At 44.2% G+C, this 14026-nt stretch overlaps 1 protein-coding gene across 1 annotated transcript; it reads left to right on the top strand.

Moving 5' to 3' along the window:
• Nucleotides 4092-13320, top strand: LYG1 (lysozyme g1). The gene is given in 6 exon segments (XM_005686285.2): nt 4092-4138; nt 8925-9028; nt 9906-10063; nt 11981-11985; nt 12855-13009; nt 13202-13320. Coding segments are annotated over 6 exon segments (588 nt in total).

Here is a 14026-nt window from a genome sequence, read left to right as displayed (position 1 = left end):
GTGCTCAGTGGAGGGAGGGTGAGGGGAGGCCACCAGGACCTAAACTGACCCCTGCCGGGAGCCACCACGGGAGATCCCCCCCATGACAAGGTCATGTGGAAGAGAACTGTTAAGCAAGGCTTCAGGACTCAAGGGGCTCCCTAGGCTTTCTTGAGCATCTACCTCAAAACCAGAATCTGTCTGTTTTACTATTTCATGACTTTCACCAACTCCTCTGACATTAACAGGGGGCTATCCCGGACCACATTTCTCTGGAGAAAATCAACTTAGGCCTCTAGCTAATAAGTCTCCTGGACATGAGAGGAGTATTTCAAATCATACCCCCTCTGTTAGCATTCTGGCTTGCTTGGCAGGTCTATCCAGACTCTTGCAGCTACGCATGTGATTGTTCACAGCCTCCCAACTGTGAGAGACACGGGAAGCCTAAAACATAGAGCCCTTCAAAGAGTTAAAAGTTATTAGAGTAGCGCTGGTGTAGGATTTCATTATTGGGCCAATGCTTGTTGCTAAGTTCCCATATCTCTTATCCACTGTGCACCTGGGAGTACATTAGTTAACATAGTTGGAATGTAAGAAAAACAAGTGTAGCCTTGAATTTAACCACATCGGACTTTTGAGCTAATCGGTTCTTTCTTGTAACTCATTGCACCTTTGCTCTGTGAGAAATGTAACTTGTTTAATACTTTCTGAGGCTGACATAGATTAGAAATATAAAGAAAAAACATTTCAAGGGAAAATAAGTTTTCTGGTTGAGCAGCCTTTATCAAAAGAGGGTCATAAAATGTCCACAGGCCTCCAAGGCCAGAAGATAATGTACACAACATTGTCTATGGGAAAGGTTTGCAGAAAAAATCCTGGTTTCGATAAAGACAAAACAGATGTAATGTTTGGGATGACTCTGTATGACTTTGCATCTTTCATTTCCCTCTATGTACAAGTAAAGGTATAAAAGACCCTTTGAAAATAAAAAAAAATGGGCTTCGCTCGAAGAAGCTTGGTCACCCCATGTTTTTCTTGTTTTCTCTTTTTTTACTCTCTTTTTCAGGCTGATCCCTTGGAGCATAGAGGCTCCCTGCGTTCACTTATCTGCCCGGGTTTCTAAGACCTGAACAGGAAGACGTTCTGTGTCTTCACTCCCTCAGGAGACCGGGAGGGCACCAGTGGCCTCCGTGAACAGGGGAACTTCTTGTCTGGGAGTTTTATTGACTTTCTATGTAAACGAAGGAATATCAGCCTCTTTCTCTCCTCTATTTTCTTATCTACAACCTTCTATCATTATCTCTCTCTAAATCAATCGTTGACACCGTTTTTCCTTCAGGTTCCCCTGGATCCTGTGGGGGCTGGACCCTGGCGGACCCCTGGGGGTGTTGAGGTTGTCAGTTTTCAGGGCGTTCCCCAGTTTGACACCCTCATGCTGTCTGTCACTGTTCTGCTTTCAGGAAGGGAGAAGAGGGTTGCCATGCTTGGCATCACAAATGACCTGACACTTTGATAGTAGTTCCAAGTGGTGGAAGCCACGGGGTGTGACCAGATCAGTCCTGGGTGGCCTGTGGACAGTCCTCACATACACTCCAGTGACGCCTCAACACTCTCTTCTGAACATAGACTACTTTTTGGCACCTGGAAAGTTGGGTCACAGAGTTTGGGTTGCTTCATTATGCTGTGTTGACATCTTATTGTCACTTCTTGCTCCTTCCTGATATAATTGGAATAAAAAGAGAAGAAAGTGACTCTGTGTTCCTAAGTCATTGGCATGTGTGTTTACATAGTCTCTTTGCATTCAAGAGCGTACTCAACACATTTAGTTCCATGGTTGGGAAATGAGACAAGTTTTCATATTGCAATAAAAGCTAAGTTCTTCTACTTTGGTTTCCAAGAAGAAGTATTTTTGCTCCTTGGAAAAGCAGTAAAAAGAGTGAAATACTCTGGCTTTAGCAATTGGATGCAAGCAGTGCTTTTTTCTGATGGGTCCTTTCCAGAAAGCCAGTGAGAAGCCTCTGTAAAGATACACTTCCATGAAACTATGAGCTTTTCCTGCACCTACACAGCTCTTTATTCTTTTTCCTGGGCCAGAGTGTCCTCTTTCATTCAGTGCTGGGGACTCAGTGGCTGATTCCTGATAGGTGACTGAATCGGAGAGTTCCTGCAGACACAGCTAAGATTCCAAGTTCCTGTATCTTTCTGGTGTTTTGGACTGAGCACAACATTTTCTGCTCATCTAAGGGAAATCAAATAGACCATCTTGATACTGTAGGGAAGAAAAATGAAAAGCATGGCTTTTTGTTTGTTCAGATAACTCTTAATACCTCTTCTTCATCTCGGGACATATTCTCTTCCTGGGTGTTTAGAAAGAATCACCCAAAAGACTAACTTTCAAACAAAAAAGATTAAAAGAGCATTACAAAATTGTTGAGTACATATTTATACTCACGCTTGTAATGATAGTAATAATTCAAAATGATGGTAGCCAAGCTCAGCTGACCAAAGGAGATGCTGGAGGAGCTGCAGTGGGAAGGGTTGGAGGTGGAGGCTTTGGGGCAGGTGGCTGCCTCTTCAGGCATTCCCTGGGGTCAACAGCAAGTTGTCCTGGGTGGCATTTGTGTATTCATTCAGTAACTACTAGGGGAACCAGGGCTCTTTATACATGAGGAAGATGATTAGAGAAATGGTTGGGATGAGAATGAACTTGAGAGCAAGTGCTTGACAGTGACCAGTTGTCTGATCTCTTGTCTGCCGAGCCCACTATGAGTTCACTCCTGGACCCCGACCATGACCTGACTTCATAGGGGTTTAACTTTGCTGGCAGAAATAGCCTGTTTATTGGTATCCCTAGGCTCTGGCCCAGGTCTGTTCTTGCCTAGGCAGATGGAGAACAGGGAACATGACTCAAGGTGACCAAAGGGGTCTGAGATGACCAGGCTAGGGGCTTAGAGGAGTGGGAATGTCTTCCAGCTCCTTCTTTATTTTTCTTTTTTAATTAGAGGTTAATTACTTTACAATATTATTATGGTTTTTGCCATACATCAACATGAATCAGCCATAGGTATACATATGCTCTTCCCTCTTGAACATCCCTCCCACCTTCCTGTCCATCCCACCCCTCTATGTTGTTACAGAGCACTGGCTGCACTGGCTTTGGGTTCCCTGCATCATACAGCAAATTCCCACTGGCTGTCTATTTTACATATGGTAATGCATATGTTTCAATGCTATTCTCTCAAATCATTCCACCCTCACCTTCTCCCACTGTTTCCAAAAGTCTGTTCTTTACGTGTGTGTCTCCTTTGCTGCCCTGAAAGTACTGTCTTTCTAGACTCCATATATGTGCATTAACATAAAATATTGTTTTTCTCTTTCTGACTTCACTCTGTGTAATAGGCTCTAGGTTCATCCACCTCATCAGAACTGACTCAAATGCATCCCTTTTTATAGCTCAGTAAGATTGTGTTGTGTGTATGTACCACACCTTTATCCATCCATCTGTCGATGGACATCTAGGTTGCTTTCATGTCCTAGTTATTCTAAACAGTGCTGCAATGAACACTCAGATCCTTCTTATAGCAAACACTACGGCAAGGCACTGAGGAAAGTGTAACCTTTCCTCTAACCTAAAGGAAAAAGACCCCAAGTAAGTGAAATACTAATATAAAATTCTCCTTTTGGTCATTATATTTTGATAATGAGGAGGCTACTAGGATAAGGCACAAACATCAGAAATTTCCTTTTCAAGATCTGTAGTCAGGTCACCATGCTTCTCCATGTTGAGAATCAGAGTATCTTGGTTTCTTGAAAGAATCAGTATTCTGTAGCTTGACAGTATATTGAGTCTCTGTGGGCTGAGCAGGAGTCTCATCACTTTTAATTAGAAGGACAGATGGAGCACATGTCCCAGTTCAACTTATTTCATTCTGATTCCAATAATTAATTTTCTTATTCAGACATAGGGACATGGTCTGAAGAGACACTTTATTCTTTTCACGCCTTTCCATAGAAACAGTACATAATGTTATGATGACAACTGATATTTTCACATCTTCAAGCTAATTTCTATTTAAAAATCATTTCAGGATCTGTGGTGCCAAGTCACTGATATGTCTGTGCTGTGGCTGCTTCTAGGCCTCCTTGTCCTTACAGGTGAGTGTGCTTCATTTTCCCAAATGGCCTTGGAGATGGGAAAGATAAGCATGGGAATACAGTGGTATTTCTGATACTTAAAACTGCAGCGGGAAAAAAAAAAAACTGCAGTTTTTTTCCCCAAGCTGTTCAACAAATCCTGGGTTTGGTAACAGCCATCCACAGTCTCTTCCCAGATGCCTCACAAAAGCAGGGAGTTCTCCAGAATGAGGGGAGGGCTTACGGCAGCATTGCTTGAAGCCAGACTTTAAATCTATACCATTGAACAATGCTCATTGTTCCTCTATAAAAATTCTTTCACCAAAAGTGCTTACTGAATTTATTAATAGGCCATATATTTCTACAGAAGGATTAAGGTGATTTACTACTGCAAAACTAATGTAGTTCCATAGAAAACTAGCATTTTGGGGGTCAAGGAGAAGTGACTCAGTTAACCGCTGAGGCTGACGTTGTTGCCATGCTTGAATTTCAGATTTGGTCCTAAGGTTCCTTGCAACTGGGGCAAAGAGGAAAAGGTCATGTTTTTTGACAAAGAAAAAGAGGAAGCATAGTGTCTTAAGACAAGCAATTTTTTTTTTCCTGGATCTGAAATTTAAAAATTTCTCAAATGGGGCCGGCTTTACATTTCTTTCTTGACCCACCAATTCAAGAAATATATTTTTAAAAATTTTACAAGGAATTTTGGGACTATAACAAAGTAGGGAAGAGGAGAAAGATGGTGGAATAGAAAGATGTGAGCTCACCTCTTCTTACGGAAACACCAAAATCTCAACTAATTGCTGAACAAGCATCAACAAAAATATGCTAGGACCTATCAAAAAAGATATCCTACATCCAAAGACAAAGAAGGAGCCACAATGAGATGGTGGGGGGGCCATAATCTGATAAAGTCAAATCCCATACACGCCAGGTGGGTGACCCACAAACTGGAAAATAATCACACCACCAAAGTTCTCTCACCTGGAATGAAAATTCTGAGCCCATGTCGGGGTCCCCAGATTGGGAGTCTGGCAATGGGAGGAGGAACCCCCGGTGAACTTGCCTTTGAAGGTCAGTGGGGTTTGATTGCAGGAATTCCATAGGACTGGGGGAAACTGAAACTCCACTCTTGGAGGGTGTACATAAGGTCTCATGCACACCAGGAATCGGGGTAGAATGCAGTGATCTCACCAGAGATGGGGTCAGACTCACCTGCTAATATCTGACGGTCTCTTGTGGAGGGAGGGGGAGTGGCTCACCATGAAGACAAGGACACTGGTGGCTGCAGTCCTTGGCATGAGCCCTCTTGGACCTGGCCCCCCCCCAACAAGTGGTCGGCTCCAATTCTGGGATGTCTCAAGCCAAACAACCACCAGAGTGGGAACACACCTCCACCCATCAGCAGACAGGCTGCTTCAAGTTGTCCTGAGCACACAGCTGTCTGACAAACTATACTCCCTGACACATCCCTGTCCACCACCAGAAAGACAAGACCCAATTCCACCCACCAGTGGGCAGGTTCCAGTCCCTCCCACCAGGAAGCCTGCACAAGCCTCTTAGCCTCGTCCACCAGGGGGCAGACAGCAAGAACTACATTCCTGCAGCCTGCAAATCAGAAACAGCAATCACAGAAAGTTAGACAAAACCAGACAGCAGAGGAATATATTCCAGATGAAGGAACAAGATAAAACCCCAGAAGAACAACTGAAGTGGAGTGAGTGGAAATAGGCAATCTACCTGAAAAAGAATTCACAGTAATGATAAGAAAGATGACCCAAGACCTTGGAAAAACAATGGAGGCACAGATCAAGAAGATACAAGAAATGTTTAATAAAGACAAAGAAGAAATAAAGAGCGAACAGAAATGAACAATACAACAACCGAAATGAAAAATACACTAGAAGGAATCAATAGCAGAATAACTGAGGCAGAAGAACAGACAAGTGAGCTGGAAGGCAGAAGGGCTGCAGAACAGAATGAAGAAAAAAGAATGAAAAGAAATGAGAACTGTCTAAGAGATCTCTGTGAAAACATTTAATGCACCAACATTCACACTATTGGGGTCCTAAAAAGAGAAGACAGAGCAAGAGAAAGGACCTGAGAAAATATTTAAAGAGATAATAGCTGAAAACTTTCCTAACATGGGAAAGGAAGCAGTAACCCAAGTCCAGAAATAGCAGCGTCTATGGAGGAATATGCTGCTGACATACAGAAATCAAACTGACAAAAATAAAAGACAAAGAAAAAATATTAAAAGCAACAAGGGAATAGTAACAAATAATGATGTACAAGGGAACTCACATAAGATTATCAGGTGATTTCTCAGCAGAAACTCTGCAGGCTAGAAAGGCATGATACATTTAAAATGATGAAAGGGAAGAAACTACATTCAAGAATACTCTACCCAGCAAGGCTCTCATTCAGATCAAACAAAGAAATCAAAAGCTTTATGGACAAGAGAATTTGGCACCATCAGACACACTTTGCAACTAATCCTAAAAGAACTTCTCTAGGTGGAGAAGAGAAGGCCACAACTAGAAAAAAAAATTACAAATTGAAAAGCTCACCTGTAAAGGCAAACATACAGTAAAGGTAGGAAATCATCTGTACACAAATGTGATATTAGAACCAGCAAGTGTGAGAAAAGGAGTGCACAAATGCAGGATGTTGGAAATGCATCTGAAATTAGAAGACAGCAGCTTAAAACAATCTTGATTATATACTGCTATATCAAAATCTCATGGTAACTGCAAACCAAAAATCTACAGTAGGTACACACACAAAAAAGAAAAAGGAATCCAAACATAACACTAAAGTTAGTCAAAAAAAAAAATCACAGTAGAAGAGGACAAAAGAGAAAGGGGACAAAAAGGAGCTACAAAAACAAATCCAAAACAATTAACAAAATGGTAGTAAGAACACAGTGGTGGTGGTGGTTCAGTAGCTAAGTCGTGTCCAGCTCTTGCAACCCCATCGACTGCAGCCTGGGATTCTCCAGGCAAGAATACTGGAGTGAGTCACCATTTCCTTCTTCAGGGGATCTTCCTGACCCAGGATTGAACCCACAGACAAGCATCTCCTGCATTGCAGGTGGATTATTTTATCACTGAGCGACCAGAGAAGCCCTACATATTGATAATTACCTTTAACATAAATAGAGTAAATGCTCCAACCAAAAGACACAGACCGGGTGAATGAATACAAACACAAGATCCGAACAGATGCTACCTACAAGTGATCCACTTCAGATCTAGGAAGCGTGCAGACTGAGACTGAGAGGATGGAAACAGGTGTTCCAGGCAAATGAAAGTCAAAAGAAAGCTGGAGTAGCAATATTCACATCAGACAAAATAGACTTCAAAATAAAGACTGTTACAAGAGAAACAAAAGGAACTTTGGGGAGCGTATCATATGATGTGACTAGGAAGAGGCTAGAGGGCAAGGAATAATGAGTAGCACAACCAACTACTGTTAAGGGTATTTGTCACCAATTATTAAGATAAGAGTGCACTGATTAAAAAATGAACAAGAAAATGTTGCTTGTTTAATTTTTAGTACACTCATAAAACATCAAGTCACTTCATTTCCTCATTTCTCTTAGGTTACTCACTGAAAGGTTTTAAAGTAGTATTTATTCTAAAATACCTGTATTTTCAGATGTCAACCCCATGAAATTCTTAATAAGAAAACAGAATTTAAAATGCATTTACATAAACCTACAGTGGGTTTCCCAGGTGGTGCTAGTGGTAAAGAACCCGTCAGCCAGTGCAGGAGACGTAAGAGACACAGGTTCAATCCCTGGGTTGGGAAGATCCCCTGGAGGAAGATCTTCAAGCCACCCCAGTATTCTTGCCTGGAGAATCCCGTGGACAGAGGAGCCTGGCAGGCTACAGGCCTGACTACATGACTGAGTGACTTAGCAGCAGATATACTTGTGCAGCAGATATACTTCCCCAAATCTGCATATCATGAAGATTTGATGACAATCCAATTTAGTCAAAGATGAAATAAATAAAAAAGAGTAATCTAGTGGGAAGTGCTTACAAGCTGATGGCAGTGAGATGATTCTGTCAAGGGGCAGTCTCCTGCGCTCTGTTGCTGGCTCGTGTGCCCTCCTGATGTGAACTATAAATTCTAGGGAATGCTCGCCCCTTCAGTGACTAGAATGGAGTTAGAGAGAGAGACAGAAGGGCAAGAGGGGAAAGGAAAGAAGAGGGAAGAGGAAGCCTGCTGCAGAGACCTGGTCCTGGACCTCACAGTGCATCCTCCCCTCTTTGCTGTCTCAGGCTCCCACCTAGAAGTGTGCCCTGGAGCAGGGGAAGCCAACTCTGAGTCCAGTTTACCAGCTGTGCCTTCACTTTAACTCTGGGTTGAGCTCTCAGGGAGATCAGGCTTCACACTGTGTGTTTCTCCCAAGCAAGCACAAGTGTCTCCCCAGACTACAGAGTGAGGAGTATGAGGGAGAAGCTCTGAGGGCTCGCCTAAGACACAAGATGCAGACTAGCTTACGGGAGCGCAGGATCTCTGCTCTGATTCCAAGATACCCACCCAGCAGCACTGTCCAGCTCCAGAGGTGTGCAAGGCTTATAACTCCAACTGTTCCTCAAGTCCATGGAAGAGGAGGCGAGACACTAGTTTCTGAAATCACTTAGTCGCCATACTATAAATTTCAGAATGCTTTCCATGGCTGCGTGATTGCCACTGTCATTGATTTTTGTCCGGATATTTCTCTTAATATCACTTCGTAATGGACAGAGTAGGATTAGAACTCCTAGTTCAGTGTCTCAGACTGGCACTTCCTCCATTTGTAGGTCATCAGAAAGCAGCAGTTGGGGCTGCCGTGGAGACATCTGGACCCTCCACACCCCTGGGGCGTCTTGTGGCATTGGAAGGCGTCAAGGCCTGAGCTACTGCGGTATTCATCATCTTTCTGTCCACCCTGCCTTCCTCCTCTTCTTCCTCTTTCTCTCAGAAGGTGACTCCTTTCAGCAAAGGTGTCTTCCACAGGGCTCTGACGCTTCCCTCAGGAGGCCACCCTACGCCTCTCTGTCCTTTCCCACAGTTTTGATCCTTTCGGCATATCCTTCAGGTCCCCACTGCCTCCCACAGCCCCACCTGGTGGAGTGGTGAAGGGGGTACTAGATGTGGGGTCCACAGAGCTTGTCTGAGTGTCTTGGTTCTGGGGCTTCAGCAAGTCACTCAGTTCTCCTGAGTGTCCACTGGAAGTATAGCACCTACTGTAAGGTGGATGAGAGTGCTTGCGAAACCAGTAAAATAGACTAGCCAGGTAAACTAGTATTGATCTTTTTTTTTGTCATTTCTCATTGTTTCTTAAAAGTTTAAGCTCACATGCTTTCTGGGTGTCATTTTAGGGTAGAAAGGTGGGCAGCGGTGAGCATACCTGTCAGGGAAACTCTCTGAGGACTCCTTGAAGGGTTGGGAAAACTTTTCTCTCACATTCTGTGTGTATGGGAGCTGGTTTTCCTGGGTCCCTCTGGGATGCTTAGGGGCCAATGGTGCCTGTGGAATTTCCCAGGTTGGCCAGAGCAGCCCCTGAGAGCCCAGCTGAGGAGTACAAAGGCCACTTCTCTGGGCATAGTGACTCAAGTTCAAAGGAAGAGAATTACAATCTCAGGTCTAGGAATGGCCATCAAGGATTTCAGACCCAAACTTGGACTTTTCAGCCCTAGACCACTGCCCAGACCCCTGGAGAGCATTTTCTCTCTCCTCTTGAGTTCCTGTTTCAGCACAAATCACCTCAACCTTCCTCCTTCCCTCTCTGTTTGCTGTAGGACTTCGTGCTTCTGAAAGACTGGCTGAAATAGACATGCCGTCCCTCCTGAGATATCGACCTATCATACATACTGTTGGCCAGAATCACTGCCTGGACCCTGCTGTGATCACTGGTGTCTTGTCCAGGCAGTCTCATGGCAGCAACGTCCTGGCCGACGTGGACGGTGTGGGTGATGGGGTCAGGGTGGTACAGGTAACCTGCCATCAGTCATGATATCTCATATGTCACTTCTTACAACCCAAGGGGTTCCTTCACATTTGTTAATTTTTAAAGAAAATATTTATTTATATTTATTTATTTGGCTGCCCTGGGTCTTAGTTGCAGCATGTGGGATCTAGTTCCCTGACCAGGGATTGAATCTGGGTTCCTTGCATTGGGAGCATGGAGTCTTAGCTACTGAATCACCAGGGAATGCAACGTTCAAAAAAAACTCAACATTCAAAAAACTAAGATCGTGGTATCTGGTCCCATCACTTCATGGCAAATGGATGGGGAAACAATGGAAACAGTGAAAGACTTTATTCCCTTGGGCCGCAAAATCAATGCAGATGATGACTGTAGCCATGAAATTAAAAGATGCTTGCTCCTTGAAAGAAAAGCTATGACAAACCTAGATGGCATATTAAAAAGCAGAGGCATCACTTTACCGACAAAGGTCTGTATAGTCAAAGCTACGGTTTTTCCAGTAGTCGTGGATGGATGTGAGAGCTGGACCATAAAGAACGAAGAGAGCCAAAGAATTGATGCTTTCAAACTGTGGTTCTGGAGAAGACTCTTAAGAGTCCCTTGGATAGCAAAGAGATCAAACCAGTCATTTGTAAAGGAAATTAACCCTGAATATTCAATGGGACTTTCCTGTAGCTCAGATAGTAAAGAATCTGCCTGCAATGCAGGAGACCTGGGTTCGATCCCTCTATCAGGAAGATTCCCTGGAGAAGGAAATGGCAACATGCTCCAGTACTCTTCCCTGGAGAAGTCCATGGACAGAGGAGTCCGGTGGGCTATAGTCCATGGGACTGCAAAGAACGAGCAACTCACACACTCATTTGAAGGACTGATGCTGAAGCTGGAGCTCCAATACTTTGGCCACCTAATTCAAAGAGCCAACTCATTGGGAAAGACTGATGCTGGGAAAGACCGAGAAGAGGAGGAGAAGGGGGCAGCAGAGGATGAGATGGTTGGATGGTATCACTGACTCAATGGACATGAGTTTGAGCAAGCTCTGGGACATGGTGAAGGAGAGGAAAGCCTGGCCTGCTGCTCCATGGGGTCACAAAGATATGACTTAGTGACTGAACAACAAGATCACCAGGGAAGCCCTCCCCTCTTTTTATGTCCTTCACATATACTGTTGCTGATGGCTTCCCTGGAGCAGTTTCACAGGATACAGAGTGAAAGGTGCTCCCTGGAGCTGGAAGAGCCCAGCCCTGCCTGAGAGATGGGACCAGCACTTCTGCCTTGCTTAGAGCCATAATTTCTTCAAGCATACCCTATTCTGGATTTCCAATAAGGTGATGGTGCATGAGAGAGATCACAGACTGAGTTCTTGCTCTGTTGTAACCATGTGACCTTGGATAAATCACCTACTTTCCCTGGATCTCAGTTTCCTCATCGACAAAATGCAATCTCAGAGAATCATTATGAAGATTCAGTGAAACAATGCGAAAAAGTAGTTGGTATTTGGTGGATTCTCAACAAATACTGAATTTGTCTTTCCCTTGTCTTCTGTCTACACAATTCTTAGTTGTGAAGATCGGTTTTATTTTTGTGCTAATTCTGGCCAGTATCACTTACAACCAGATAGAACCTTTAAGGGAACTGTTGAATTCCACTGTTAAATTAACTGTGCTGGGGGAACTGAGATGGCAAAGATGACAATGAGGCTTTTTCCTCTGTATTTCACATTATTGTTTTATTTGTTGAGAAACCTTTAAGTATTGCAGTCATAATTTAAGCTTTCAGGAAAACATATTCCTCAATGACCTTTAAACAGGCTACCCAAAGTATGTGACACTTGACAATTTTAAGGTACTTTCAAAAACGTTATCTTCTTTTGATTGGGGACTCACCCAGATGGGGTTGGAGGAGGTGGGGGAAGACAAGTCATCCATCCTGTACAAGTTAGCAAGTGGATTTGCAAGGACAGAGTCATTGCTGCAAAGTCACCTGGCAGCTGGAAAATGCAGAACTGGGACCAAGGACAGCATTAGTGATGTTGTCACAAGCGTCATTTCTCCTGCCCTGTTCTGCCTTCTTTCTAAAATCTCATTCTTGGGGAAGGACAAGCCATCTCCCCAGAGTCAGACATTTCTCCCACGTATGGTGAGACGCACATGCTGCTGCTGCTGCTGCTAAGTCGCTTTAGTCGTGTCCGACTCTGTGCGACCCCATAGACAGCAGCCCACCAGGCTCCCCCATCCCTGGGATTCTCCAGGCAAGAACACTGGAGTGGGTTGCCATTTCCTTCTCCAATGCATGAAAGTGAAAAGTGAAGTTGCTCAGTCGTGTCCAGCTCTTAGCAACCCCATGGACTGCAGCCTACCAGGCTCCTCCATCCATGGGATTTTCCAGGCAAGAGTACTGGAGTGGGGTGCTATTGCCTTCTCCCGAGACGCACATGGTGTCTAAGAAAAGTCAGAAATAGCTTCAGACATTCAGGTATCTGGAAGAAGAGTTACGAGTACAGATAGAAAAGCCCCTTTCTAACCCTTTCCGGGGGCGGGGGGTTGTGTTTGCAGCATGGGAGGAGGGTATCAGACTGGTCCCTACACTGTGTCACCTCTGATTTCCAGCTGCATCTGTCACCATTACTCTGAAACACTTGCCCCGACTTGTAGCTTTACTATTTACCCTTGGGGAGATTGAAGGTGGCAATGGCTCTGCCAAAGGAGGAGGAGAGAAAAAGAAGGGAAATGAAAAGTAGCCTTGATCCCAAGGAAGCCGCGAGACCCACTGCCTCTCTTCCTGCGGTACCCTGGTCTTTATTCCCCACATCCTGGTTCAGTGAGGCCCAGGTTTCCCGAGTGACTGAAGTACTGAATGTAAGAATCAAAGAAACCCAGAGGAGGTTCCCAACCTAGACCCCTGACCAGTACCTGAGAGGTGCGTGTTCCCCATGGGTCAGTTTCCCAGAGTGAAATTAACAGGAATGCAATGTAATATGTTGCATCCGATTCCCCCAAACCTCAGTTGCCTCCTGAAAAGCAACTCAGAAAGAGAATCTGAGTTAACTGCTGAGCACCCTGCCACGTGAGGGGCTGTGGGGTCAGCATTAACCAACGTCACAAATTCTAGGTGGACTCTGTGCTTACACGGGAGGTGCTGGCTACATCCGAAGCAGCCAGGACCTGAGCTGTGACTTCTGCAATGATGTCCTTGCACAAGCCAAGTACTTCAAGAGACAAGGCTTCTAAAACATCAGCTCAAACCTAAGATCCCTATCATGCAGCCGGCCTCAGTTGTTACATAAATAAAAGTAGCCAATGAGGCCAATAACTGTGAATCTGAGTTTGCCTGAATGTCGTCAAAATAACGTGAATCACATTAAAGAATTATTACCTGCATTTTGTGGTCTGATGTGTGTGTAAATAAAGGGATGTGTCTCTTTAAAGGTATTTTTATTGGGCTTCCCAGGTGGCTCAGTGGGAAAGAATCTACCTGCCAAGACACAGGAGACATGGGTTTGGTCCTTGGATTGGGAAGATCCCCTGAAGAAGGAAATGGCAATCCACTCGTATTCTTGCCTGGGAATTCTCATGGACAGAGGAGTCTGGCAGGCCACGGTCCATGGGGTTGCAAAGAGCTGCACATGACTGAGCATATACACACGCACATACATGTGTATATGCATGAGTTGTACTGTGGATTTCTATGAAATGCTTCCAGTACCTCATTGGCCTGCATTGCTGGATTAGGAAATAAAAATACTAGATTCCAGTTAAATTTGAATTCCAGATAAATGATTTTTTTTTAGTCCAAGTCCCACGCAATATTTGGAACACAACCTAGACAGTGTACTAAAAAGCAAAGACATCACTTTTCCCAGAAAGGTCCATATAGTCAAGGCTATGGTCTTTCCAGTAGTCATGTATGGATGTGAGAATTGGACCATAAAGAAGG

This window comes from Capra hircus, chromosome 11 (assembly GCF_001704415.2).
Source record: "Capra hircus breed San Clemente chromosome 11, ASM170441v1, whole genome shotgun sequence".
Taxonomy (NCBI): domain Eukaryota; kingdom Metazoa; phylum Chordata; class Mammalia; order Artiodactyla; family Bovidae; genus Capra; species Capra hircus.
This window is presented reverse-complemented; position numbering and strand designations above follow the sequence as displayed.